Source organism: Cetorhinus maximus, chromosome 11, assembly GCF_964194155.1.
Source record: "Cetorhinus maximus chromosome 11, sCetMax3.hap1.1, whole genome shotgun sequence".
In the NCBI taxonomy this organism is placed as follows: domain Eukaryota; kingdom Metazoa; phylum Chordata; class Chondrichthyes; order Lamniformes; family Cetorhinidae; genus Cetorhinus; species Cetorhinus maximus.
This window is the reverse complement of record NC_135889.1, coordinates 84,459,548-84,486,855: the sequence shown is the minus strand read 5'-3', so window position 1 is coordinate 84,486,855 and position 27,308 is coordinate 84,459,548. Positions and strand designations below refer to the sequence as shown.

The 27,308-nt window shown below is 43.1% G+C and overlaps 1 protein-coding gene across 1 annotated transcript; it reads right to left on the bottom strand.

The window, feature by feature from the left end:
• Window positions 1-1,330: 1,330 nt before the first annotated feature.
• Window positions 1,331-24,984, bottom strand: LOC144686734 (glycerol-3-phosphate dehydrogenase [NAD(+)], cytoplasmic-like). The gene is made up of 8 exons (XM_078552344.1): window positions 24,482-24,984; window positions 17,299-17,476; window positions 14,044-14,184; window positions 6,121-6,259; window positions 5,084-5,196; window positions 3,356-3,589; window positions 2,696-2,802; window positions 1,331-2,276 (listed from the first exon to the last, which is right to left on the bottom strand). The coding sequence occupies exons 1-8, from the start codon at window positions 24,523-24,525 to the stop codon at window positions 2,180-2,182; spliced, it is 1,053 nt and encodes a 350-aa protein (XP_078408470.1). The 5' UTR covers window positions 24,526-24,984; the 3' UTR covers window positions 1,331-2,179.
• Between the last annotated feature and the right edge of the window lie 2,324 nt (window positions 24,985-27,308).

Genomic DNA, 27,308 nt, shown 5'->3' with positions numbered 1-27,308 from the left:
AGCTCTCTGGGGTATGGAATTCACAAAGATTTCACAGTGAAGAAATTTCTCATCTCAATCCTAAATAGCTTCTTTTTATTTTGAGCCTGTGACCCCGAGCTCTAGACTTACCATCCAGGGGAACCATCCTCCAAGCACTGTCTACCCTGTCAAGTCCCTTAAAAAAATTGTTTCAATGAGATTGCCTCATGGACTCAGGGGATTGGGAGTGATATATTAGCATGGATAGAGGATTGGTTATTGGACAGAGAAGAGTGGGAATAAACTGGAAATTTTTGGGTTTGCAGGCTGTACCAGGGTACTGCAAGGATCAGTACTTGGGCCTCAGCTATTTACAGTCTATATCAGTGACTTAGATGAGGTGACCAATTAATGTATCAAAGTTTGCTGACGATGCAAAGTTAGGTGGGACGGTAAGTGTTGATAAGGATGCAAAGAGGCTGCAGAGGGATGGAGACAGTTTGAGTGATTGGGCAAGAAGATGGCAGATGGAATACAATGTTGTGAAGTTATTCAATTTGGTAGGAAAGATAAAAAAATATATATTTTGAATGTTGGGAGAATGGGAAATATTTGCATTTAGAGGCACCTGATTGTCCTTGTTAACCAGCAGGTTCAGCAACCAATTAGGAAGGCATTGCTGTAGTGTCTGTTATTACTAGTATCAGGGTCATGGTTACATCACAAAGTGTTCGTCTGGCAATGTGGTTTCCTGCAATCTATGCTTTCCATTGTTTTTACTGAAATAACTCCAGAATATATCAGCATAGCCTAGCAAGATCATCATGTTTGCATACCTCTACCTAGATGAGAAAATTGACAAAGTAAATATTGAGTTTAACAAATGCAACATTTGATCACGAAACCTACACTAGGATCAAATGTCTGTAAATTTTCAGTTCTTAAATCTTCCAAAATTATAGCAATAACATATACAAAAATTAAGGTTCCAGTTTTATTTAATCACCACTTGGGGTGATACTGACATCAAAGGGAAAGTTACAAATCATAGAGTAGATGATAGTGTCATCCAAATCATTCTTGAATTCATAAATTATTCTAAAGGGCTTAAATAGCTGTTTGAAAGAGTGAAATATCCAAAAGGAGGGCAAGCAAGAAAGAGAATGAGATGCAACCAGGTGGCTTAAATGGACAAACAGTAGGGGAGTTGATGAGCCAAATGGTCTACTAATGGATCATAATCTTCTGAAACTTTGTAATATTACATGAGAAATAGGCTTTGTGATGTTGCAATAAACTGATCAGTACTGTGGAGTCAAATTATTTAAGTGCTTCAGCACTAACATATACTTAAAAAGCTACAAGACCATTATTATTACAAATATTTTATTGTGATTGAAATATAATTAGTTACAAAATTATCCAGTTTTTACATCACATTCAAAGCAAAGTTGGATTTTCTCCACTATTAATATCTCATCATATTTACCTAACCACAACATTTCTATGTTGACTATTGGACTGGTTTATTTTTAAAAGTTAGTGTTTTTCTATGCACACAAGTCTCTGTAAACACTTACTGTAATTGCAGTATGTTTTTTAAAGATTCTAGTGCTTCATTTGTGTGAAGCCAAGCATGACAATGAGCAAGTTATATTTTTGAAAACAAATACACTAAAATATTTCCTAGGCATAAAATTCAAATTTGTCTTCAATGTAAACATTATCTTTAATCAGTCCATTTTATTGAACCAAGGGCTACCATGTGCAGTCAATTCCCATAACCCTAAAATCTTCAGTTAGAGTCAACACTCATTGCTGAATGAAACAGAACTGGATGACCAACATTTGCTTCATGATCTAAGGCCAGCATTTATTAATATAAAAGTTAAGGCAACAGAAGAAACTTGCTGAAAAATTGCATTTATAAAAGTAGGGAATGATTGAAGATGTTGAAACATCAATAAGCATTCTAGAGCTTGCAACGAGTTTTCATAAGCACATATAAAAGCTACATTTCCCTAATTAAAATGAAGAATTATTGTGGAATATGGAAATCGATTTTCATTAAGTTTCACAAAAAAGCCTATTAAAAGATCACCTTATCAAAATGATAACTTTAAAATAAGGCTACTGAAATAACCTGTTTCTATACTTTGGCTGCAAAAAATTGAAAAAGATTGCGATTATAACATGGACTTGCAGGAGTTGGTTCAAGTTACATATGTTCTGGGTGGTTCTGAAGGCATGTGATGAAGTCACTGACTGGTCTACACTCATAGCAGATTTGATAAACTGCAGCAAATAGTGGAAATCTGTAAAAACAAAAATTATAAAGGTTGGTATGAAGTAATTTAATATGGGATGGGACCCTTATCCCCAAACTTGAAGTAGCAAGTAGAGGCTATGCACTTTTACAAAAACGCACACACACATTAGTGCTAATCATAGATTTTCATATATTTTACTGTAGAATGGATACAGTAGCATAGTAATTATTTCACTGAACTAATAATCCAGTCAGTTTTTTGTCACTGGCCTCAATACCTCCTTATGTGACATGGTGCAAATTTTATTTAACAACACTTCTATGAAGCACCATGGGACATGATACTACATTAAAAGCATTATATAAATGCAATTTTTATATTATTACACAATCAATGATGCACTGACACATTCATTAAAATTATAGGTAAATAAGCCAACTTATTTACTCATCAAAAATACTTACTCGTTCACTAAGTTCTTCTGTGCAAGTATTTTGTAAACTTCAGCTGAAGTCTGAGGACCTTGCAACTTCTGCCCATTCAGCAACTCTTTTTCCAACTCCTCAATGGACTGGATAAAACATAGGTGAAAGACTATGAACATCTAAGGTATGACTCTGGCCTGTATTCCAATTATTCAGCAAAATCACAATTAGTGGCTATTACATTGTGCAATAACAGTGGTGTATATCTAGATGTGACATTACCAAAAATTAGAGTGACATGGGTCATCCAAAATACAATCTAGGGTCAGTCTCCCTCTCGCAACAAACAGAAAGACCTATTTTTCTATTCATTGAACTCTCTTATTTTTGTACAGTTTGAGATTGGATATTGAATTCTGACCTTTTTGATTACATTTCATGGGACTTATGTTGTACTTAACCTTGTAAATCAATAAATGCTTGACTTCCAAGAATTGTGTTATATTTAGAGTGGGGTGTATTACTGTTTTGTTATGAAATTGAGAGTTTTATCTTTCTACTCATTAATATGTGACTTTTTCATGAAAAACAAAACATTAAAATGAGAATTATTTCTTCAATGTCTATAAATGCACTACTCAACGGCATAAAATATTAAAGAAAAAAGCATTGTCATAACTGAGTTAAAATAACCCTTACTTTTCCAGTTTTCACAAATGCTTCTGCTACTTTTCTGTTGCGCCCTCCATAGCAAGTTGTAACAAGATCAGCAACTCCGCAACTCTCCAGGAAGGTGGCTGATGTAACTGGTCCTTTACAAAATAATTTGGCAAAAGATAACATTTCCATCAATCCCAAGCGGATAACAGCAGCTTTAGTATTGTCACCATAACCAAGCCCATCACAGAATCCAGCACCAACAGCCACAATATTCTAGGAAGTAAAACAGTTAATAAAATTGAGGTTAAAATACAAAGTAGGTATTGGAAAAGTTCAGGCTGAAATTCATACTTCATATGGAATCAATAATATATGAAACAACACAAATCAAGTGTGAAATATGGAATTTAGTGAGGCTTTAAAAAGACTTCAGATCTCTTGTCTATCTATTTAAGTTTTCAAACTATGATTTCTGAGTCTTTTAGGAAGACCCAGGATTTCTGACAAGAAGTGATCAGATTTTCTATTTATTAACTTACAGGGATGTTAAATAAAAATACTTTCTCCGATGAGTGCACTGATTTTCTTTGGTAGCTAATAGTCTGTTAGAAGTTAGATCAGAGGAGGTCAGAACATGTCAGCATTTATGAAGTTCTCTGAGGCATTAATATTTGCATTGGGTTCCTAGACAAAAGTCGGAAAAGCAGTTACTGCCAGCAGTAATGTCTCTATTAAAGATTTGGGTTAAAAGTTAACGTAAAGACCAAAGCTATTGTATTCCTTCCTGGCTACAAACTCCTCAGCTACCGACTCCTTTCTTCTTCCTGACATTCGTCTGAGGCTGAACTAGACTGTTTGAAATCTTGGTGTTTTATCTGACCCCGAGATGAACTTACAATCAAATATCCATGCCACAACTAAGACCACCTATTCCCCCTCCGTAACATTGCCCAGCTCACCCTTGGATTAGCTTCTCTGCTGTTGAAACCCTCTTTCCTTGTTACTTCTAGACTCAATTATTTCAATGCCCTCCTGGCTGGCCTCCCACATCATAAATTTGAGATCATCCAAAACTCTTCCGCCTGTGTCCTTACTTGCACGAAATCTATTCACCCAATATTTTAGCATTTGCTGACCTACATTAGGCTCTGTTTAAGCAATGCCTCTATTTTCAAATTTTCATCCTAGTTTTCAAATCCCTCCATGGCCTCTCCCCTCACGATTTCTGTAATCTCCTCCAAATCCACAACCTTCAAGATAGCTGTGTTTATCTAATTCTGGCCTCTTAAACATCTCCAGTTTTACTTGCTTCATGATTGGTAGCTTAGCCTTTAGCTGTCTTGGCCCTAAGCTCTGGAATTCCCTCCCTAAACATCTCCGCTTCTCCACCTCTCATTCCTCTTCTAAGACACTCATTAAAACTTATTTCTTTGCCTAAGCTCTTGGGCATCTGCCCTTACCCTGTATATCACCTTATGTGGCTGGGTATCAAATTCTGCTTTACAGAACTTCATTGTATTAAAGGTGCCATATGAATACATGTTGTTGTAAGGTATAAAGTCAACTTCTGGAAAATTATGTAAAAATGGATTTATCTAAACACAATTAGAAGAAAATAAAGAAAATCCTGGTGTAAAATGTATGAATATTTCAAAAAATTTAACGATCTCAAGATCTACAGGAAACCAAGTAGTAAAATACAGCTTTTTTATGCATATTTCCAATCTATAATCCAGATTTATTGCTTAAAATTTGTCAGTCACTTGCTTTCAATGCTCCACATAATTCCACTGTGTCACATTCCGCTACTACAGTAATTCTGAAATTTGGGGTCTGCATCAGCTCCTTGAGGGTCTCTCCATGAGTTTTATTTTTGGATCCTAGCAACAGACATAAAAAAGAATAGTAAAAGTATCAGATCCATGCAGAGCCTGGAGGTTGTTTACAAAGCCTTGCTAAGCATTTCTACAGACCTTACATTGCAACATGATTACACCACATCTGCAACAGCATGTTAGCTTAGTTCTTGTTTACTAAATTTCTTTGTATGCACTTTGTTCTTCATTTTCAAAGCAATAAAATTATATGTAAGCATTATGAATGAAACACTCATTTGCACAGAAAATTTGAGGTTTTATAATATCACCTTTTGGCGATAAATAAAACAGAGTAACCAGATTATACTCTTACCATTACAACACCAATCCAAAAGCAAAATACTACGGATGCTGGAAATCTGAACTGAAAACAGAAAATGCTGGAAATATTCAGCAGGTCAGGCAGCATCCATGGAGAGAAGCACAGTTAATGTTTCAGGTGGATGACCTTTCATTAGAACTGAACAAAGATAGAAAGGTAATATGTTTTGAGCCAGTGGAAGTAGTGGAGGGGAGGGTGCAGGTGTTACCCTCTACAGATGCTGCCTGACCTGCTGAGTATTTCCAGCTTTTTCTGTTTTGATATACTGTATCTTTACCATTTTGTCAGCAACAATGGTGAAAAAAAAGTCTCAGTTTTATATAAATTAAAGAAACTGGCTGAGATTAATTAACCAGTTACTGCTTGATTTCTTTATGATTGGAAGAGACTGAAGATGTGAATGCCACATTAAGGGTGACTCCAGGTTCAATCACTAATTTTCCATGTCAATTTTTGTAATGCAGCTAACATCCAACTAGGAATCCATTAGTGCCGAGTGAAAAAATGCAAGTAAACTAGAAGCTTATATATTATCTAAACTAGAAGCTTATCTAGTTTTTAAAAATCGGAAGAATGCCAGGAGCACATGGTGTCACATTTCTTACCAATTGTTGTCTCACAGAATTTTTCATCTGCTACCTCTTTAGCAATGTTGGCACCCATCAGTACAGACATTTCAATGCCAAGTTTCTCTTGAATTATATGTGATATTAACTTAAGGCCATCAGGACCTTCATCAATTCCCTAAAGAATTAAACATAAAAATTAACTTTAGTATGGTTAGCTTAACATTGTTAGCTTATAGAAAGAATATTAAACTCATACATGATAATATAAGAAATAGGGGCAGATGTGAGCCATATAGCTCCTCAAGCCTTCTTCAATATTCAATAAAAGTATGGCTGCTCTTCTACCTCAACCCCATTTTCCCACCCTATCAGCATATCCTGTGATTCCCTTGGTGTCCAAAAATCAAATCTTCTGCCCTCAGTTTTGATTGGAATTAACAACTTAATGGAATTAAACATCCATAACTCCCTGGAGTTGAGAATTCCAAACATTTATTATGCTCTGAAAAAAGAAATGTCTCCTCATCTCAGACCTAAATGGAGACCATAAGGCAAGGCTAGAAGAAATGCCGGTCACTATATGTAACAATGCCGTAAGTGAATTCAAAAATTAGTTTTTGATGTTTCTCTCTGGAACTCCAAAAGTAGTTCTGCATCTAGGTTTTCCAAAATTAACTATGTAATATTGTTCAGTTATGAAATGAAACCCGAACATGTTCAGGGCCGCTGTCTGCTCTTCCCCACAAATTCACCACCACACCCACTGCAGCCATGGTCATGTTCTCTCCAGAGCAGCAAGAGTTAATTGTGTAGAGGTTTAATCTTCAAGTGTTAACTTGGCTCAGTTGCTAGCACTTTTGCCTCATTCCTGGACTGGAGTGCATAATCTAAATGGATACTTGAATACAATACTGAAAGAGTACTGCACATTTGAACTCTTGCATCATCATAGACAAAGAAAACCTTGGAAAATGAGGCCTCGTTAGGAGATAAAACATCGGCACTGGTGCAAAAATTGTTCCAAGGAATAAAACTGCATTGAGTCTTCTGAATACAAAAGGGTTTTTTTAAATTAGGGACACTTGTCCTATGTTTTTCTCAAAGTCTCCATTTCTTTTTCACACCCTCATAAGTGCAAAATTAGCAATTAACCTGCTACATCATCAAAAGTGTCCGATTTGGGGAAGTTTTAAAATGATTGATATAAGAAGCGCTTCTCATTACTTCCTGTACTAATATTCAATAGTGTAGTTTCTAACACTAAATTAGCCATTAGGTTTAAATATACAAATAAGCTACCGTATCGTATTACTTTGTACAGAGTAGTACTGCAAATACATTTAAGTATGGGATTAAGAAAATGAACTTGAACATCTTATTGAAGCAGAGCATAGAGGAAAATGCAGGTTGGAATTTTCCACTCCAGAGACTAGGTGCAGTGACAGGCGGGATTAGAGGTGAGTATCCCGCTGATTGGCAGGTTGGGTTCCCATGCCTGATCTTCCGCTTGAAACCTCATTAATTATGCACTGGCGAGCTGCTCGCTGAATCACGTGGCGGGGTGATCCGTCTGCCGCACCCTCATGGGGCCGAATTCCTGGAGCCATAATTAAATCCCAACCAAACACAGGCATTACTCTTTGCAGCCCAGCTGTATGGTTGGAAGTTCCGGAGATGGTCCCGAGGAATAAGTAGAGTGCGCTAAGATTTAGTCACGGCCCCTGGAGGCTTTAACTAGATAAGTCCGCCAGCACCAGGAGGTCCTTTTTCCCAGGGATGGATCCAGGAGGTCCACCAATCTCACCTGGCTGGCCTGGGAAGCGGTCTCGAAGGAGGTCTGCTCCACGGGCAACTGCCAGAGAAATGCTGTCCAGTGCAGGAAGAAGATGAATGATCTGATCCACACCGCCAGGGTAAGTCAACGTTCAGCTCACTCCAAACTCTCACTCTCACAATGGCATCATGCGCTCAAAGTGTCACACATCTTAGGGATCTCACACAATATTAGTGGGGGAGAATATCAGCATTGAAAGCCTATTCACCAGCAAATCATCTATCATCCTGCACAATCTTCAGCCCTACTTGGGGCGGCAGGGGGGAGGGGCCTGGGGTGTGGGAGTTCAGCACGTACAGCAGGCATGCTTCCCAACCTCTGCTCCATCCCTTCTCATCACATCCCATCCATTTGTCTTCATGCAGGCCAAGCTTGCCTAGAACAGGAGGGAGAGATCCCAGACTGGAGGAGGGGCAACCAACATCCAAGAGCTCTCCAAATTTGAGGAGAATGCCGCCGTTGGCGGGCATGGACAGAGGTCACTCCTGTGACGAAGGTGAGATTGGCCTCTCGCAGCAAGCCAGTGCGGACGAGCCCTCCATGAGTTGATCACATTCTCACATTCACAGTGAGTGACATGCAATGTTGTATTTAACCTGTTCATGAGCTAAATCTATCTTCCATCTCTTACAGACAGCAGCAGGTTCAGACAGAACAGCACAGGCAACATAAGCCCCAGCCCTCAGGCCATCTCAGAGGTGGATGCTGAGGAACCATTTGAAGAAGACCTGTCACAGCATTCACCTACACCCTCCACCTGTGCAGAGACACACACCCTGGTGGGTCATAGTTCTAGATTAGACTCAGGGTCACATTCTGAGGAACACCTAATTGACATGACTCCACAACAATCAGAGGCAATGACAGCCCAGGTCTCTGGCACTCGGAGGACTACTCGAGAACAGCCACCACTGAGCCTGAGTCAGATGATGAGTCTCTAGAAGTGGCCATCGCAAACATGCTGGAGATACAAAGACAGGCAGCAGTACATCAGAGTTGCAAGGGGCTGTCAACAGACTAGAGCGAAGGATGGAGGAGTCTGTCTGCAATCCGTCTGATGTCGTGGCTCCGACATGCAGGTTCCTCGGGGTCTCCATGTGAAGGGTAGCGGCTGCCTTGGAGACTTTAATCCAGCAGGTTCTGCCGGATTTGCATTTGGACTTGCGCTCCATTGGTATTGGCATTGCTGGGATCCACCAGTGGCTAGGCAAGAGTGGGGCAGGGCACCTAGACTACCTTCTCCTCAAAGAGTCAGGCACCACAGGGAGAAGGACCAGCAGCTAGACACCCTGAGGCCATCCACCCAAGTGACTCTGCGAGTGTTCAGCTGATCCCAATCCCCTCTGCCTTTGACCCCATCACTTACATCTCCACAGGCTGAGGAGGGTGCACCTGCCTCACAGTAGGAGACCCAAAGGAGGCCAGGGCCCTCCAAGGTCATCAAAGACAACAGGGCGTAGCAGTCAGCAGGCTGCCTCCACCTCTGCTGCGGATATCGGGGATGCACCAAGACGTAGCAGTAGGGTTAGAAAGATTAAGAAACCTTGATATCACTTTTGGGTCATGGGTGTTCACTCACTGTATATATCAAGCAGCTTTGTAAATACATTTGCTGTTTATGACAATGGTGTCATCATCTGAATGCATCCTGCATGTGTATTTATGTGACTTCTTATTGTGAGGGTGACCCAAGCTCCCACTCCATGATTGCCTCCCTTTGTGAGTCTCACATTCATGTGACGTCCAGCTGACTCATGTTAGTTACTCACCCCTTGTCTAATATCAGGGAGATGTGTCAACCTCTTTATGACTGAAAATTGTGTTAGGAAGTGATATTAATTCAAAGACACCATGCAGTTATGTGTACTCAATTGCATTGAAGGGTTACCACTTATGTTGCCTCATTATCAAATAGTTGTCTTCATTGTTTGTGCCTGTAGCCATGATGGTCTCTCCAGTCATGTGTGCATCTCTGTGGCAGCAACAAGCCTCTTATTCAAGAGGCCACGGGTGCATCGAGTCCACTTGACGCAGGCTTTGTGCTGGTGCGCTGCCTTTCACTTCATAGAGCGGCTGCGTACAGCTTTGACCTTTCTAAAGATTAGAGCCTGGTGAAACATGAGGGTGGAGATCCAAGGCCCAATGCTGACATTGCTCTCGATGTCAGTGTTTGTAAAGGCCTTTCAGATCACTGGGATGCCATTAATGGACAGAAGAAATGGCTTTAGGTACCCTGGCCTGCACTTTACTCCTCCTGGAACCTTGTGACTGTGAGTGTGTCATGGCCACGTCTTTCACATCTTGTGGCTTCAATTGTATCCTCACAAGGAAGCTCCCCACCATCATCCTCTTCAGGTTCCTGCCCTTGCAGTTCTTCATTGTCCAAGGAGTTCTCAGCCTCCTCCATTACGCCCGCTGGCAAATGATCTCCCCTTTGAAGCACCAAGTTTTACAGGGCGCAACAGACTACAATGATGTGGGACACCCTCTCTGGAGAGTACTGCAGAGCCCCACCTGAACAATCCAAGCATCGGAAGCACATCTTCAGGATGTCAATGGTCTGCTCTATGATGGATCTTGTCAAATTATGCACCGCTTAGCCATGTTGTATCTTTCCTCCCTGCACTTTGAGGTCAACGCACGGGAGTCACGAGCCAACGTTTCAGCGGGTACCCCTTATCACCAAGCAACTGGTCTGTAAGTGCCGCTTACACGCCACTTACTAAGTGCCTCAGGGTGTATGAGTCATGGGAACTCCCAAGGTGCCTGACACAAACATGCATGATGTGCTTCTGATGATCGCACACAGCTGAACATTTACTGAGTGGAACCCTTTCCTGTTAAGGAACATCAGGGGCTGCTGTCATGGAGCTCTTAAAGACACTTGTGTGCAATCGATCACACCCTGTACTCTAGGGAAGTCAGAGATTGCAGCGAAACCCAGGAATATGGCAGCCTGGCTAGCTGTCAAGTAGCTGGGGTGTCATCTTGGTCACTTAGATCTGTGAGGTATGCCTCAGCTGGAATGCTGGAGCTGGGAAAGGCGAGTAGTGCAAATCCATCTCTAGGGGAATGATAGTGGCTTTCTATTCTTGATTGGAAGATCTACTATAGTTGTCCATTACTCTTTAATCTGTTGGCTCTGTCTGTCCACAGGGAGAAGGAGGATTGCATAATGGATCCTGCGCTCAATGCTGCCTTCTTGATGGCAGTGACTAGCTTCATCCAGTGTGAACTTCACACAATGATGAGCCTTACGGTAGAGGGCATCTGTCACCTCCTTGATACATTTATGTGCTGAGCACTGAGAAATGCCACATTGGTCCCCTGTGGAACCCTGGAACAAATCGGTGGCAAAACAACTAAGTGTGGCTGTGACCTTCAGGGGCACTGGCAGGGGATGTCCTCCTGGTCCATGTGGTGTTAGCTCCTCCCACAGAATGTGACAGATATGAACCACCACATATCTTGACAAATGTATAAGTGCATGGCATTCTCGTGCTCATCTCCAGATAAGAACAGCGTCTTCAGTAGACACTTGATCATGCAAGCCGCCTCCATGGGATGGGTCTGACCTCCTCATCCTCATCCTCATCCTCATCCCCTGGACCATGGTCCTCAGGCTGGGCTTCTCGCAATTGCGCTAGGTGGCGCTGGGTCCTTCTTCTCTTCCTCTTCAATCTGATCACAGCCATCAAGAAGGCAGCATTGAGCGCAGGATCCATTATGCAATCCTCCTTCTCCTTGTGGACAGATAGAGCCAGCAGAATAAAGAGTAATGGACAACCAAAGTAGATCTTCCAATCGAGAATAGAAAGCCACTATCATGCCCTAGAGATGGATTTGCACTATTTGCCTTTCCCGGATCCAGCATTCCAGCTGAGGCATACCTCACAGATCTAAGTGACCAAGATGACACCCCAGCTACTTGACATCTTAATCTCAGAGAGGTTGGAAGAGGCTTGAGTGCACCCTGGATATTTCAACCCTACCTAATGCACTCCTACAATGTCCGATCTGGCATATTTTTTGTGCCTAACCTGCACTTTTGGAATGACTGGAAGCCATGCCAATTGCGGAAAGCACCTTAGAGGCTTTCATTGGTCATCTTGCAGATATCCAGCAGCTGTGCTCCCTTCATGGTTGGCCGCATCTTCCATTCTCACATTCCTCTCTGTTAATACTCAAATTGATCAACTTCAGTGTGAACCCAATGACTCCTGCAGTCTCACATTAAAGCGCTCCAACTTTCAGTGGCTCCAATTGCACCTTCTCAATAAACTCTTCCTGAGTTCTGTCAGCTCAGACTCCATTTCCATGTTGTTACACTGAGCAGTGTGAGGGTGCCTCCTACTGGGGCCCCTGAGTCCAGCTGTGGGCTCCTCCTACACTGCCTCAGGCTCCTCCCTTGCAGATTCTTTTCCAGTTTTGATTTTAAACTGTATCATAACTTCAGGGTCTCAAGATGGTGGTGCTGCATTTTTACTTTGAGACCAACTTTGACCCTCTGTCAGAGTTCGAGTCCCCCTAATCTTCCTGGAGCCTCACAATGTGCAGGTTGAACTTCCTCCGGTTATTCTGCAGCCGCCCCCAGTAACCCTGGATCCCACTGTCATTGTAGTGGACATTCCTGCCCCTACCCCCGAACCCATCGTTGTCAATGTACCCATGTCCCATGCGGACTTCACATCTCCCCATCTTGAGGCTGTATGCATGGTCACATACAAAGGTGACCCCCCCCCCCCGGCACAAGCCCGCCAGGAGAGTTTTGAGTACCCCTTTCCCTTTATTACGTCATCCCCATTTACAGGCTACAGATACCTCCCCTGACAATGACCATCCCATCTGCAGCCCAGTACCAAGTCAGACACCCCCGACTATGAGACTATGACCATGTTCTGCTCACACCAAGCTGTGCTGATCTCCGTTGAGCGCACAGGCAGCCACCATGAGCAGCTCAGTCAACATCTGATACAGCACGATGAGCAGCCCAGCTCAACACTCGAGGCAGCCCCACCATACACCCCCACCAGTCTGGGCTAACACTGGCATTGCTGAGGAACTGGAGCAGCGCTGTTGCAGACAGACTTTGAATGTTGCACTCACCTCAAAGTCTCAAGTGAAATGAGGGTGGACAGCTGCACACCACTTATATCTGATTGTGATTTAGACCGGTCTAATTTGCCACTGGCGTGGCACATAATTGGGAGGGGAATGTGATTCTGGCAAGTTGCGTTTTTAATGAGTATTCATGACATGCTAATGCATACAAATGGAATTCCCGATATGAAACAGCGGGGAAGCCGAGCTGCCATAATCCCATTGTGAAAGTGGCGAGGGGAAAATTTTCCACTCCCGCCCACCACGAAACCAGTCGAAACCAAATTCCACCCCTAGATTTTTTTGAAACCACACCTAGAACTGGAACGCAAAGCAATTTTTTTCAAGATAGTACATAGTCACATTGTGATAAATAGGGTTTCAGTCATGTCACAAGGAAAAATGACCAAGACTTGTTATCTCAGATAATTATGAACAAGACTTCGTCCAAAGGTAAAAGCTTAATAATTAACATAGCAGTGGCAGTGCCTGTTAAATTGGTGGTGCCTTTTGTTTCTGTACTTACATCTGAAAAAAAAACTACTTCAGCAGGTCCAGCAGGAAGTAATTCACAAATAGTTTCTTAGACATTATACATCAATAAAACAAAATATGATTAAGAGTGGCAAATTATAAAGTATGGCAGCACTGGAAATAATGCAATAGAATAGTATTAAAGTACATGATTCAAATCATTTTCAGTTTCTTAAAAATACTAGTATAATAGATCCTTCTTGTTAACACTCAGATATAAGCCACACATTAAGAAACCATGAAATAATGTTCTTGCTGTAAACACTTCCTGTATCAATCCCAGTGACTATTTTAGAAAAGATCTGTTGTAAATGTCTCATTTCTACAGCTATGAAGAAAGAAACAGATGTAACAGTCTGAAAGTGCAAAGACAACAAATTCTAAATTACATTTGAAAAAGAGTAATGAAGTAAAAAAATAAATCAGCAGCACAGGTCTGTTACAAAAATAAATCCAAGATCTTTTGTATTCATTGAATTCTCAAACTTTACCTTTATCAGTGAAATTCCAATTGCATCAGCCTTCACATGATTTTTCATTTTATCACAAAGTGACCCAATAAACTGATGGGGTAAAACAAAGACAAATATATCTGCTCCATCTGAAGCTTCAGTGATGTTTGGCACAGCGATCTATAAAATAGGAAATAATTTGCAAACTGAGTGCCAAAAATGATTCAACAAGTTGGAAGTTATTTATATTGTTGGACTTTACCAAAAAGAATTTGAAAAGTATAGGTATAAACCTGTGAGTAAACCATCAATCAAGCTAACATCTAATATGGTGGAAGACCTATTACATGCATTCTGGAATGCAGTTAGTTAAAAGGGTTAGTCTTGCAGTCTGAGAGATCCCCGCAAGGCAGATAACCATTACACATTCTGTTCGTATTAAATAGACAGTACCAGCCTGCTAAAATTCAAAAATACCAATATAATCTCACAAGATCTTGGAAGAGCACTGCTATCAGAAATTCTACCTCCTCAATACAATGTATATTTGCAAAGCAAAGACGGGCAAAAGAACCACTGATATTTATAGCACAAGTTGCTATTTGACCCGTCATGTGTGCACGAGCTGTTTTCTAGAGCAATCCAAGACGAATTCCACTGCCCTGCTCTCTTCCCCTAACCCTGTATTTTCACCTGCTCCAAATGTTTATCCAGTCGTCTCTAAAAATGCCTCAACCACACCCTTCAGCAAAACATTTCATGCTCCAACAACCCTGGTGTAAGCACATTTCTCCAAACCACTCTCCTTTCTTAGTAATAATTTAAAATTGGTAACCTTTTGTCACTAATGCCTCTTCCAGAAGAAATAATAATTTCCTATCCACTATCAAAACCAGCTATGTACTTTTTTAAAAATTCTACTAAATCTCCTCATAGCTTTCTTTGAACTAGTAGAATTAGACACAGTACCTCATCCCTCCTCATAGCTATAGTTTTGCATCCTGGGATCATCCCGATGAATCTACACAGTACACGCTCAGTGATTTGAATGTTTTTTTTGTATTTCGGTGCCCAACGCTCTAACTGTGATATTTGAAACCCAGTGCATATAGATCTCAAACTAAACGGATGATTCTAACTGTTGCCTAAACAATATTTAGTATAAATTTATCATTGCTTCCTTACTCATGTATTCTGCGTTACTGATTTATAAACCCTAAATGTTATTGACTTATTTTATGGCTTAATCGACCAACATTCACACTTTTTTGCGGATTATGTACCTGAACTTTGGGGGTCTCTGTCATCTATACCCTTCAGTGTCTTTCCATTAGGTATACAACTCCATTTCTGCCTGTCACTAGAATATAACAGTTTTTTTTTCCCACAAAGATGTTATTAATACATGTTTTTAACAGCCAGAAAAAAGGTTTATCAGGTGTCACAGAAATTTTTAACACAGTGAATTATTGTGATCCTGGAATGCACTGGCCGAATGGATGGTGGAAGCAGATTCCATAGTAACTTCTAAAGGGGAATTAGATAAATACTTGAAGGGAAAAATTGCAGGGCCAAAGGGGAAGTACAAAGGAGTGGAACTCATTGAATACTCTACCCAAGAGCTGGTATAGATATGATGGGCCAAATGTGCTTTATTGTTCTATGGGCAGAATTTTTTGGATGATGGTGTTTCCCGCCCAGCTACTGAAGAAGTTGGCAGGGAACACGTCCTGGCTCCTGCCAGCTGCCCCGCAATCATTTAATGCTCTGAAACGTTATATGGCTGGAAGCGGGCTTTTCACCCCCATCTGGGAAGGAAGTCCCACCCCGCAGAGAGTTGCTGCCCAATCTGATTGGCTGGCAGTTCTCTAGTCCCAGCAGTACCACTGGGAACGGTGGCCACAGAACAACGTGCCGGGAGCCCAGGAGGCAGGTAAGTCTGAGGATCTCTCGACAGGACCAGAAAAGGAGGCCCTGGGTGGGGGGCCTCCATGCATGGATCTAAAAATTTCAGTCAGGCAGCACTCGGCCCTTAAGTGGTCACTTAAGGGCCTCGATTGCTGTCAGGTCGGGGGTAGGCGGATAGGCTGCAGGTAGGGCACCCACGGAATTTTATGGGCCACACCTGCAAACCTGCTGGCGGCGAATTGTAAAATTCTGCCCTTTGATTCTATAGACTCATTTCATATATATTTTTTCTCAAAATCTACTACCTTACACATATCCACATTAAGTTGTATCTTTCAAAGCTCTGCTTATTCTGATAACCTGAAGTATTTCATAGTTGTTCATTATTTCCCTAACTCCCTACTTTTGTGTTGTCAGTAAATTCTGAGCCTATATTCCATTTAATCCTATGATGAACTTTACAAGTTTCCATCAGGCTGGCAGGGTTAAAACCACCCCAACAGGATTTTAAATGTTACACTTGGGGCCCCATTACTTAAAAATCACAAAATAAACATTGGTTAAACTTCATACAAAAATATAATAAGTTTTCATAACATAGCTAATCTTAAAATCTAATTTAAAAGTCCAAAGTTGCATTTTGTTTCTACTTAATCTTATCTGTTAAAAGGAAATGGAACATTTTGCACGAAAACTGATGTGGAACTGCAAGTAGACTTTGGTAAATTTTGAACGAGGGCAAAGTTAAGAAACTCCCATTTATGAGTCCATCTAACTCTATGTGTTATACGAGCAACTGATTACAACACACATTTCCCTTCCACCATTTTCTTAGCTTCTTATTCATAAATACAATTTTCACAATTTGTATGAATATAGTAACTTTTTCTAAACAAAGCAACCTTGAAATTTAAATCTTACTCCTAAATCACACATAACTTGGCATTACGATGTAAACTTTTCTTAGCTTAAAATCGGGGATTTTTCTGTTAATCAGAAATTGACAGTCATTTGACTTAACTTGAAATGGTACCATCTTACTTATGTTGTGTACCATACAGCACAAAGTGCCTTTTGAATACCAAAGCTATATGCCTGATTATTATTATGATTTTAATGACTATCACAACTACCATAGCAATAAAACATTTGTTTTGTGATTTACTGATATGTTGTATCCTAAGATTTAAAAAAGCAATTTTATGTAAACATATCCGCCTTGAAGTTCAATGTTTTAGCAAGATCCTTTTTTTAAGAAGTCATTGTGAAGTCTTTAAAAAGGTAATATTGAGAGTATATCAGAGAAGACCACAATACCATGCAGGCTACAAAATGGCAAGTAAAATCTTATAATTTTTGTGCAGTGTTTCTTGAACTTTGACTTACCACATTTTCTGGAAGCTTATAACCTGGCAAGTACTTAACATTTTCGTGGTCTGTGTTTATTATATCTGTGAGTTTTCTACCATTTATCATTTCTTCATAAACCCACATTTTCACAATAGGGTCAAAATGGTTTGACTTTGCTACATTTTTGCCAATAATCATGGCAACAGCAGAACCCCTGAAAGAGACAGAAAGAAGTGAGTTATATATTGTGACAGTCCTATCAAAAATATCTTCCCTACCAATTGATTGAAAAGAAGGATATTGAGACTCTAAAATGAGTCTCTGCAAATGTGCAGCAACTGACACCCATAACTCTACAAGCATCCTCTGTGGCAACATTCGGGAAGCTTTATTTTGTTGCAGACCAATGGAACGTGTGGAGGTTTCATTGGAATCTGCAATAACCAGCTTCCCCTGACACCCTCTTCCCCAAAGCCCTACACCACCCTGCAACTAAGACCCGGGACCAGCCAGTAACACATCCTCCTTGGAAGCACAAACTGCAACTCTGGGAGCAGCTAAAAAGAGATTCAACAGCTTTCAGATCCAGGCTGGGATGTGGACTGATACCTTCCGGAATTTTCAAGACCCGATAGGAACATCGGAACAGAATGAGGCCTATGGGGGATGGCGGTAGCCTAGTGGTATTGTCACTGGGCTGGTAATCCAGAGACCCAGCGTAATGCTCTGGGAACCTGGGTTTGAATCCGCCATGGCAGATGGTGAAATCTGAATTCACTAAAAATCTGGAATTAAAAGTCTGATGATGACCATGAAACCATTGTCGACTGTCGTAAAAGCCCATCTGGTTCTCTAATGTCCTTTAGGGAAGGAAATCTGTCGTCCTTACCTGGTCTGGCTTACATGTGACTCCAAACCCACAACAATGCAGCTGACTCTTAAATGCCCTCTAAACAAGGGCAATTAGGAATGGGCAATAAATGCTGGCCTAGCCAGTGATGCCCACATCCCATGAACGAACAAATAAAAAAAATTCAGCTTCTCAAGCTGTTCCACCATTCAATTAAATCACAGTTGATCTCCATCTCAACTCCATTTACTCACCTAATTTTCCACAACCCTTAATATCCATTCCTATGAAAATCCAGCAATCATAGTTATTTTTTAATTTTCAAATTATCTAGCCTCAATAGCTTGTTGGGATTCTAGATTTCCACTATTAAAAAGGGAACAGAGTTCATGTGTGGAATTTAATGGAGCCCTCTGGAGCAGGCATGATGGTAGGGCATGGGGGCACTGTGTCCAGTTCCCAGCGGTGGGAAAACTGTCCTGCATTTAGTGGCTGGAGGGATGGGCCCGACGCAGGTTAGGCTCATTAATGAGCCTCTTGAGAGCAATCATCCCTGAGCCCACCGTGGAAGTCGTGGTGGACAGTGTTACGGGCGGACAACACAGGCAGGAGGGCAGGTCGGAGGGGCATTTGGCCTCGCGTTTCTCCGATGAGTGCCTCGCTGCCCTCCTGGAGGAGGTGGCAGCGGGGAGAGAAATGCTTGTCCCCAGGGATGGGAGGAGGAGCCCCCCCCCCCCCCCCCCCCCCCCCCCCACCCCACCCAAACCGACCTCCCACCTCACCAAAAAGGCCTGGGTGGAGATGGCATCCAGGGTTAGCAGCCACGATGTGGTGAGGCGCACATGGGAACAGTGCCGGAAGCGCTTCAACGATCCCCTGCGAAAGGGAAGGGTGGTACCGTGTTGCCATGGGTCACTTTGCAGAGCGGTTAAGAGCTGCCCATCCCCTCTGTGGACCTCAGGGGTGTTAGAGTGTGAGTGCCAAATGTCAATGAGGCAGCATCTGCGCAAGGGGGTGAGCTCTAGCTGCTTGGACAAGTGCCTTGCGGCTCCAGGGTCACGAATTGGCTGAGCCCTGTGAGGTCTTCCTCAGGTGGGGTTGGCCAGGCTGCAATGGCGCTACTAATCAATGCTCCTCTGTCCTTTCAGGGGAAAACATTCCATAACACCGACTAATCCTCACTTGGTATGAGCAGGAGGCCCTGGAGCTGAAGAGGTGCATACACCTAGGTCAAGCGGCCACGGTGAGGTTGGGGTGCAACAGGGAGGTAAGAGTGCAGTGTGCTGAGGTGAGAATGTCGGTAATTGCAACCATTCCAGTGTAGTCTCTATATTGATGTGAGCCTCAAACCTGGAATCCCCATTGTTAATGGAAAGACTAGGGCACCCTGATGCATATCTCTGTCTCATGAGGCTGCCAGACATGCACAGTAACAGTATGATGACTTCAACTAATGACATGTCCTTGTTCTTACTTTTAAGCTCACCAGCAGCCCTTTGGGATGAGGGGCCTGACCCCTGAGGACCACACTGATCAGAACGCACCTGCATCACACCCGCTCTCTCAAGCAGGCACCAGCACAGATACCAGCACCTTGGTGGGCATTAGATCGCCGGCTACTATCATGGTGCACATTGGTGAGGGCACTTCACGCTTGCTTGAGGTGCAGGTGAAGGCAGAGAGTGCCCAGGGCACCAGCAGTCAGAGGACTGCTGAGAACCAAGACAATGCTCAATCGATGGCTGATGATGTCCTCTGCAGTCATCCATGAGGTAGCAGATGCTGGACCTCCAGCAGGGTGTGCGGGAGGATCTGGCAGAGATACATGAGGGAATGCGTGCCATGGTCACCGTCATGGAGAAGTCCTTGCAGAGCGTGAGCAATGCGTTGATCCTCATGGCTGAGCACAATGCCTCCTCCATGGAGAGAGTGGTGACTCTCATGAAGAGACTCCTCCAAGAACTGAATCAGGGGTTCCTGGGGGTGCGCTCTGACCTGCAAGCCCTCACACTGGCAATGTCCTCAGGTGGTCAGTGTCAGTGTGGGAGATAGATTGGACACCCAGTATCCCAGCTAGGTGCCCGTTTATCAATGGTGAGCAGGAAGGCCCAGAGTGACCTCATGTTGGCGCACGAGCTGCCTGTTGTCTCTGCAGCTTCCTCTCAGGGCGCTCCAGACGAGGCAGCAGCTCCTCCGCCCCTCTGCCAGTGACTGTGGCATCCGATGAGGCTGCTATGACTGGGGAGATGCCAGGCATTGCACTGGTCACTCCCTCCCAGGCGGGGCCAGCACAGGCTCCACAGGCCAGAGGACGTCCGCCAAAATTATCAAAGCCAACAGGACAGCAGAGTGAGCAGGCTGTCTCCAATGCCGGTGCCAGTGAAAGAGGAGCACCAAGACGTAGCAACCCCAAGTGAAAACTTAAAGCACCTTAATCACAACATGGCCTGATATTTGTTTCCCCCATTTTTCCGTTCAGTGTTTATTGGTGTGATGGAAAACACCCGTCAATGTTAATTTGTATAACGTTTGCCAGGCATCAGTTAATTAAGTGTGTTTTTGTGCAATTGGCCTCTGGATGCTTCATTCGTTCTGCAGGTGCCGGGTAAGCCATGATGTTATGATGGACGTGTTTCTCTTTACACTATGTGCCATTTCAATAAAGTTTATGTTGTTGACCAAGGAACTGATCCTGTCAGGGATCGAGTATGGAGCCTGCAACCCTGGCATGTGGTGGTGGCTCTTATTTGGTAGGCTAGCCGAGGGAGCATTGGATCAAAGTGTCCTGCGTATTCCTGCTCCATGGAGGTTGCCCAGGTCAGTGTCTGTGCCCTCAGCGTTCTCCTGACCGTGCTCATCCTTGGACTCACTACTGGACTCATCGTCTGTTGCCTGTGTAGCTGCGTCAAGATCTTCTTCCTACACTGCATCCCCCCTTTCCAGTGCCAGATTGCGTAGAGCACAGCATGCAACCATTATCAGTGACACACAATCTGGGGGGTAATGGAATGCGCCCCCTAAACGGTCCAGACATCGGAAGCGCATCTTGAGAAGACCAATAGTTCTCTCTACCACAGCCCTTGTGGAGGCGTGGCTCCAGTTGTACCGCTGCTTGGCCTCTGTTCTTGGGTGGCGGAGAGGCACTTTTTGAAGGGATTGCCCTTGTCACCCAGCAGCCATCCATCCAGTCGGGGTAGAGCACTGAAGAGCCCCAGCACCTGGGAGTGTCTCAGGATGTAAGCGTCATGGGAGCTGCCAGGGTACCTTGCACAGACTTGCAGAATCTGCATCTTGTGATCACACACTATCTGCATGTTCATGGAATAGAATCCCTTCCTGTTGACGAAGGCACCCAGCTCACCCATGGCACCTTGATGGTCGTGTGCATTCGATTGCACCCTGGATGGGGGAAACCCAGCAATCGCTGCAAAGCCTCTGGCTCGCTCTGCCTGGCTGGCCTCATCCGTACTATAGTGAATGAAAGTCAATGCATGCCTGAACAGAGTGTCTGTCACCAGCTTGACGCAACTGTGGACAGCTGATTGGGAGACTCCAAACAGTTCCACCACTGAGCCCTCGAAGAAGCCGGAGGCATAGAAGTTGAGGGCAACCGTGACCTTCAGCGCCACTGGCATGGGGTGTCCACCCACACAATCGGAGCTGATCTCAGGGCCGATCCTCTGACAAATGGAGGTCACTGTCTCCCTTGAGAGACGGAGCCTCCTTCGGCACTGCACCTTAGACATACTGAGGTAGCTGCATTGTAGCCTGTAAACCCTGGCAGCAGGATAGGGGCGTCTTCTGCGGCACCTTCCACCTTGGACTTCTTGTTGGCCCTGCGCCCCTTGTGCCTGTGCCTCTCCTCCCAAAGATCGCTCCCCTGGTGGGTGAATAGGGACACCTGGCATCCTCCCCCTTCTGGCTCTCTCTTTTTCCTCAGAGGATGTGCCTCCAGTGGAGACCACAATCCCCGTTACCAGGGTAAGGGAAGACTGTCTTGAAACCTGGAATGCCCCAAGTGGCAAGAGTCCTCTGGGGGCCTGGAAAACAACACTGAGTCCTGAACTGAAGCCTCTTATTTCTGTCAAAGCAGCTCTGAAGCAAAATGAAGATGTCCTGTTCACACAAGCAACCAGCAGCAAGTTATATCCTAAACTACAAACTACTCGCATTTACAAACCCACTGACCCCTCTTATCCCGCCCGTGGATGAGTTTTATGAAATTGTGGCCTGCCCTGCCTGCCTGTTTAGCCTGTGCAACAGCCTGAAAATCACATAGGCTACGTAAAGTCCAAGACAATTGGTGTCTCAAGGGCCTTAACTGGCCACTAAATTAATAGCAGGTGCGCCTCTGTCTTCATCACGCGCCCACCTACCAAAATATCGCGAAAGTGCGTGTTGACGTTAGCACGCTTGGCCGACGTCAACACACTTTATTTCACGCTCAGACGTGTCAGGCACGTGCCCGCATGCTGAGCTAAAAATTCTGGCCGTAAAGAATGTAGATGTCTTCTACTGCAAGCTGTACCTTGGGAAAGCCAGCAATCCCGTAAAATTGGGTGGCACTATATTATTCATGCTTTGTGGTGAGACTAAACTGTATGGATCCTCCAGCACTTATGTCAGTCATTTGCCAAATATCCTGCGCAATACTAAACAGGCATCCCTTGCCTGTCTGAATTGGCTCAGGGCCACGAAGGATGAGTTTGGTTTTAACCTTCACCACAGCTCTCTTATTGCCTCATGAAAGGGAGCGAGGCTACTAGTTGAAGATAAATTTTGCCTCACGCAGTTTTCCTACATTCTCTGTTGCATGGCAATGGCATGCAAAGACAATCCCACATTTGTCCCTCTCTCTGTAAGAGAGAGTTCCAGTGTTCTCATAATCCTCCTGGCAATCAGGGGCAAGTACAATGGTGTCAAGGCTCAAAATAAAAGTAAGACATTGAAAAAATTAATTCCCAGTTGCAGTAATTGGTGCATAAACCTTCAACAGTATTCAGGCTCAAAAGGTCCTCACTTGCACCAGTCACAGATATCCTGGTGTGGCTTGTGTTTCTTCATCTAATTTGGCATAATGTGAGCATAACTCCTGAAAATTCAAGACACCAGCACCACTGTCCCTCATCTAAATGTATGTAAATCAAGTGCGCAAGGACCTGGTGACCAAATAATAATCATTAATCTCAGCAGTTTTATTTTGGGCCAGCAAACTGGCAGAAACAGCTTTTGCAAAAGAAAACAAAAACAGAATTACCTGGAAAAACTCGGCAGGTCTGGCAGCATCGGTGGAGAAGAAAAGAGTCAACGTTTCGGGTCCACACGACCCTTCAACAGAACTGAAGTATAGTTAGGAGAGGGGTTTGCAAAAGAAAGACTTGCATTTAATTTAACACTTTTCATGACCACCAGATGTCCCAAAGTGTTTTACAGCCAATGACATACTTTTGAAGCATAGTCACTGTTGCGATGTAGGAAACTGATTTTTCTGGTCAGAAAATGTGACTGTTCCTATTTTAGGCCCTGCCCTGGATTAAAAACATGGAAATTTGGGGCCAGTGACGTTATAACATAAATAATGGTGTTATAGAATACAATCATAAAATGATCGCAGCACGGAGGAAGGGTGTTCAGCCCTTTGTGTCCATGCCAGCTCTCTGTAAGGGCAACTCAGCTAGTCACACTCCCCTGCCTTTTGCATGTAGTCCTGCACTTTTTTCTCTTCAGATAATTATCCAACACCCTTTCAAAAGCCACTATTGAATCTGGCATCACCACATTCTCTGGCAGTGCATTCCAGACCCTAATCCTCTGTATAAAAAAGTTTTTCCTCATGCCACCTTCGCTTTCTTTTGCCATTCACCTTAAACTGGTGTCCTCTGGTTCTCAACCCTACTACCAAATGGAAACAGTTTCTCCTTATCTCCTGTGTCCAGACAGACCCCTCGTCAACATTGGGATAACGTTTTTCAAACATACTAAAAAAAAAGATTTTTTTTTTTTAAAAATGCCCATATGAGAATCGAGGTACAATGTCAGGAAATTGGGATTAAAATTTAATGACTGGATCGTCACTAATGAAGATTCGTCAGTAGCAGTGTATACAATTCATGATCTAATATCGTTTAGCTGTTACCAGTGACTAGAGAAAATATTATTTCTTTTCTTGGTGTTCCCTGTTGAAGCCTGTTGAATTTTCTGGCAGCGCTGAAGGTATCCGTGTTCCAAACTGCTCGGGGTAGTAACGGATTTACATTCTACAATTAGCAATCACCAGATGCTGGAGTGAAGAACCAAGCATCCTCCCTTTTAAACGGGACAACACTAACAACATCCAAAAGGAACAAATTTAACGAGTGTCCAACATACCAGTTGCCGGATCCAACGATGCAGATCTTCTTGCGATCAGGCATGTCAGTGTTGTTATACCAGACAATTTAGGAATAGTTGAGTTTCACCTGACCTTTTCAGGGTGTTTCTAGATCTACACGGCGAGGTTGAAATCGTTGCAGATGTTGTAACTTCCTTGCTACCTTTCCCGTAGCCAGTGATTGGCTTGTGGCTCTGTCGATCATACAATCATATTCACATTGCACTGCGGTCACTGCCCAGAAGAGGAGGTTTTTCTCATTCATAACCCAACCTCATCGAACGCCACTTCTCAGTGTTTTCTCTGATCTGAAATATTTTCCAATATTTGGATTTATTTCATCGCGGATGAATTAAACATGACACGTTAAATTATTCTGCATTTTTCAATGCAGTGAAGATGTAAATTCAAATGGACAGTACCCGCGTAATCATTGCAGGCTTCATGCATAGTAGCCAGGACACCCAGCCTATATTGTCGCCATTGTTTTCGGTCCTACAATGAAAATCAGAAAATGATCATCTCTAAAAGGGGCAAGTCACTTTAGGTTTCCCTTTTTTGATCTAACGCTGGACCAAATGACCTGTTCCATTGCTGTAAATTCTGTGAAACAAAAACCATCTTCTGACAGGTCTGGGAAATTTACCACTACATATTAAATTATGTTACTCAATTAAAAAGCAAATTCAGGAGAAATAATTTTGTTTTCAAATAATAAAGAATATTTTGTCTAGTGCACAACGTATTGTCATGTATGAGAATAGAATGTGTATTTCTGAATAAATTCCCCTTTAATTTTTTTTATTGTTTCAACCTCACCCTAAGCACTATCCCACAGGTATTAATCACCATCTGTTATCCTGCTGACGTTGCCATCCTTCATATATGAACTTAAGATCGTGAAGGTCAGCAGAGCATATTCACCTGATAGCCATATACGATCTCAGAAAGGGAATGTTGCCCAGAAATTAGCACCAAAATGTATTGTATCTTCCAAAGCCGTTAAGTAGAAAATTGGAAATCATTGTGTTTTCAGTGCTCACATGTCAGTTCCAGTTATGAAGCAACCGTATCCACACAAACAGTAGACAGTAATCTCATAATATTACATTTGTATTAGTTGTCAGGTAATGCATTTGGGGAGGGCAAACAAGACAAGGGAATACACAATAAATGGTAGAATACTTAAGTGCAGAGGAACAGAGAAACCTTGAAGTGCATGTTCATAGGTCATTGAAGGTTACAGGGCATGTGCAGAAGATGATTAAGAAGGCATACAGGATACTTTCTAAAGGGAACAAGGGTCTGGTACATAACAGGGTCACTGTGGGACTGAGGACAGTGTTGCCCATACAGTGATGTAAGAGATCACGTGACCCACACCCAGGGTCAGTCTAGTGTTGGACAGAGCTGTGTGTACCAGCAAGCATGGAGACAGCTCCTATCTTATACCCTTTACTGTGTATTTGTAAATAATTCTAAGAGTCAATAAAGACTGACAGTTAACCTACATATGACTATGAAGACTTCTTCAGACCGACTGAACTGTAACCAACACCCTACAATATGATGGCAGCTTGTGCAAAAACCTAAAACCTAGCAGAAAATGTGGAGAAAAACTAAAATGCTGCAAGACTGAGAAAAAATTTAACAAAGCATTCTGACCTGAAAAGAATCACAGAATCACACAGTGCAGAAGAGGCCCTTCGGCCCATCGAGTCTGCACCGACACGTGAGAAACACCTACCTAATCCCATTTACCAGCACTTGGCCCATAGCCTTGAATGTTATGACGTGCCAAGTGCTCATCCAAGTACTTTTTAAAGGATGTGAGGCAACCCACCTCCACCACCCTCCCAGGCAGTGCATTCCAGACCGTCACCACCCTCTGGGTAAAAAAAGTTTTTCCTCACATCCCCCCTAAACCTACTGCCACTCACCATGAACTTATGTCCCCTTGTGACTGACCCTTCAACTAAGGGGAACAGCTGCTCCCTATCCACCCTGTCCATGCCCCTCATAATCTTGTACACCTCGATCAGGTCGCCCCTCAGTCTTCTCTGCTCCAACAAAAACAACCCAAGGCTATCCAACCTCTCTTCATAACTTAAATGTTTCATCCCAGGCAACATCCTGGTGAATCTCCTCTGCACCCCCTTCAGTGCAGTCACATCCTTCCTATAATGTGGCGACCAGAATTGCACACAGCATTCCAGCTGTGGCCTCATCAAGGTTCTATACAACTCCAACATGACCTTCCTACTTTTGTAATCTATGCCTCGGTTGATAAAGGCAAGTGTCCCATTTGCCTTTTTCACCACTCCACTAACATGCCCCTCCACCTTCAGGGATCTATGGACGCACACGCCAAGGTCTCTTTGGTCCTCAGAACTTCCTAGTGTCATGTCGTTCATTGAATACTTCCTTGTCAAATTACTCCTTCCAAAGTGTATCACCTCACACTTTTCAGCGTTAAATTCCATCTGCCACTTATCTGCCCATTTGACCATCCCGTCTATATCTTCCTATTGCCCAAGACACTCAACCTCACTATTAACCACCCGGCCAATCTTTATGTCATCCGCAAACTTACTAATCCTACCCGCCACATAGTCATCTATGTCGTTTATATAAATGACAAATAATAGGTTACCCTGTGGTATGCCACTGGACACTGGCTTCCAGTCACTAAAGCTGCCTTCTGTCATCACCCTCAGTCTCCTACAACTAAGCCAATTTTGAATCCACCTTATCACATTACCCTGTATCCCATGTGCATTTGCCTTCTTTATAAGTCTCCCATGTGGGACCTTGTCAAAGGCTTTG

Excerpts from the sequence above, each read along its gene's own strand:
- LOC144686734 (XM_078552344.1), bottom strand. The coding sequence starts at position 24,525 with ATGCCTGATCGCAAGAAGATCTGCATCGTTGGATCCGGCAACTG. Across the intron at positions 5,197-6,120 it reads ATTCTGTGAGACAACAATTG|GATCCAAAAATAAAACTCAT; the intron begins GTAAGAAATGTG and ends GTCTGTTGCTAG. Across the intron at positions 3,590-5,083 it reads AATTATGTGGAGCATTGAAA|AATATTGTGGCTGTTGGTGC; the intron begins GCAAGTGACTGA and ends TTTACTTCCTAG.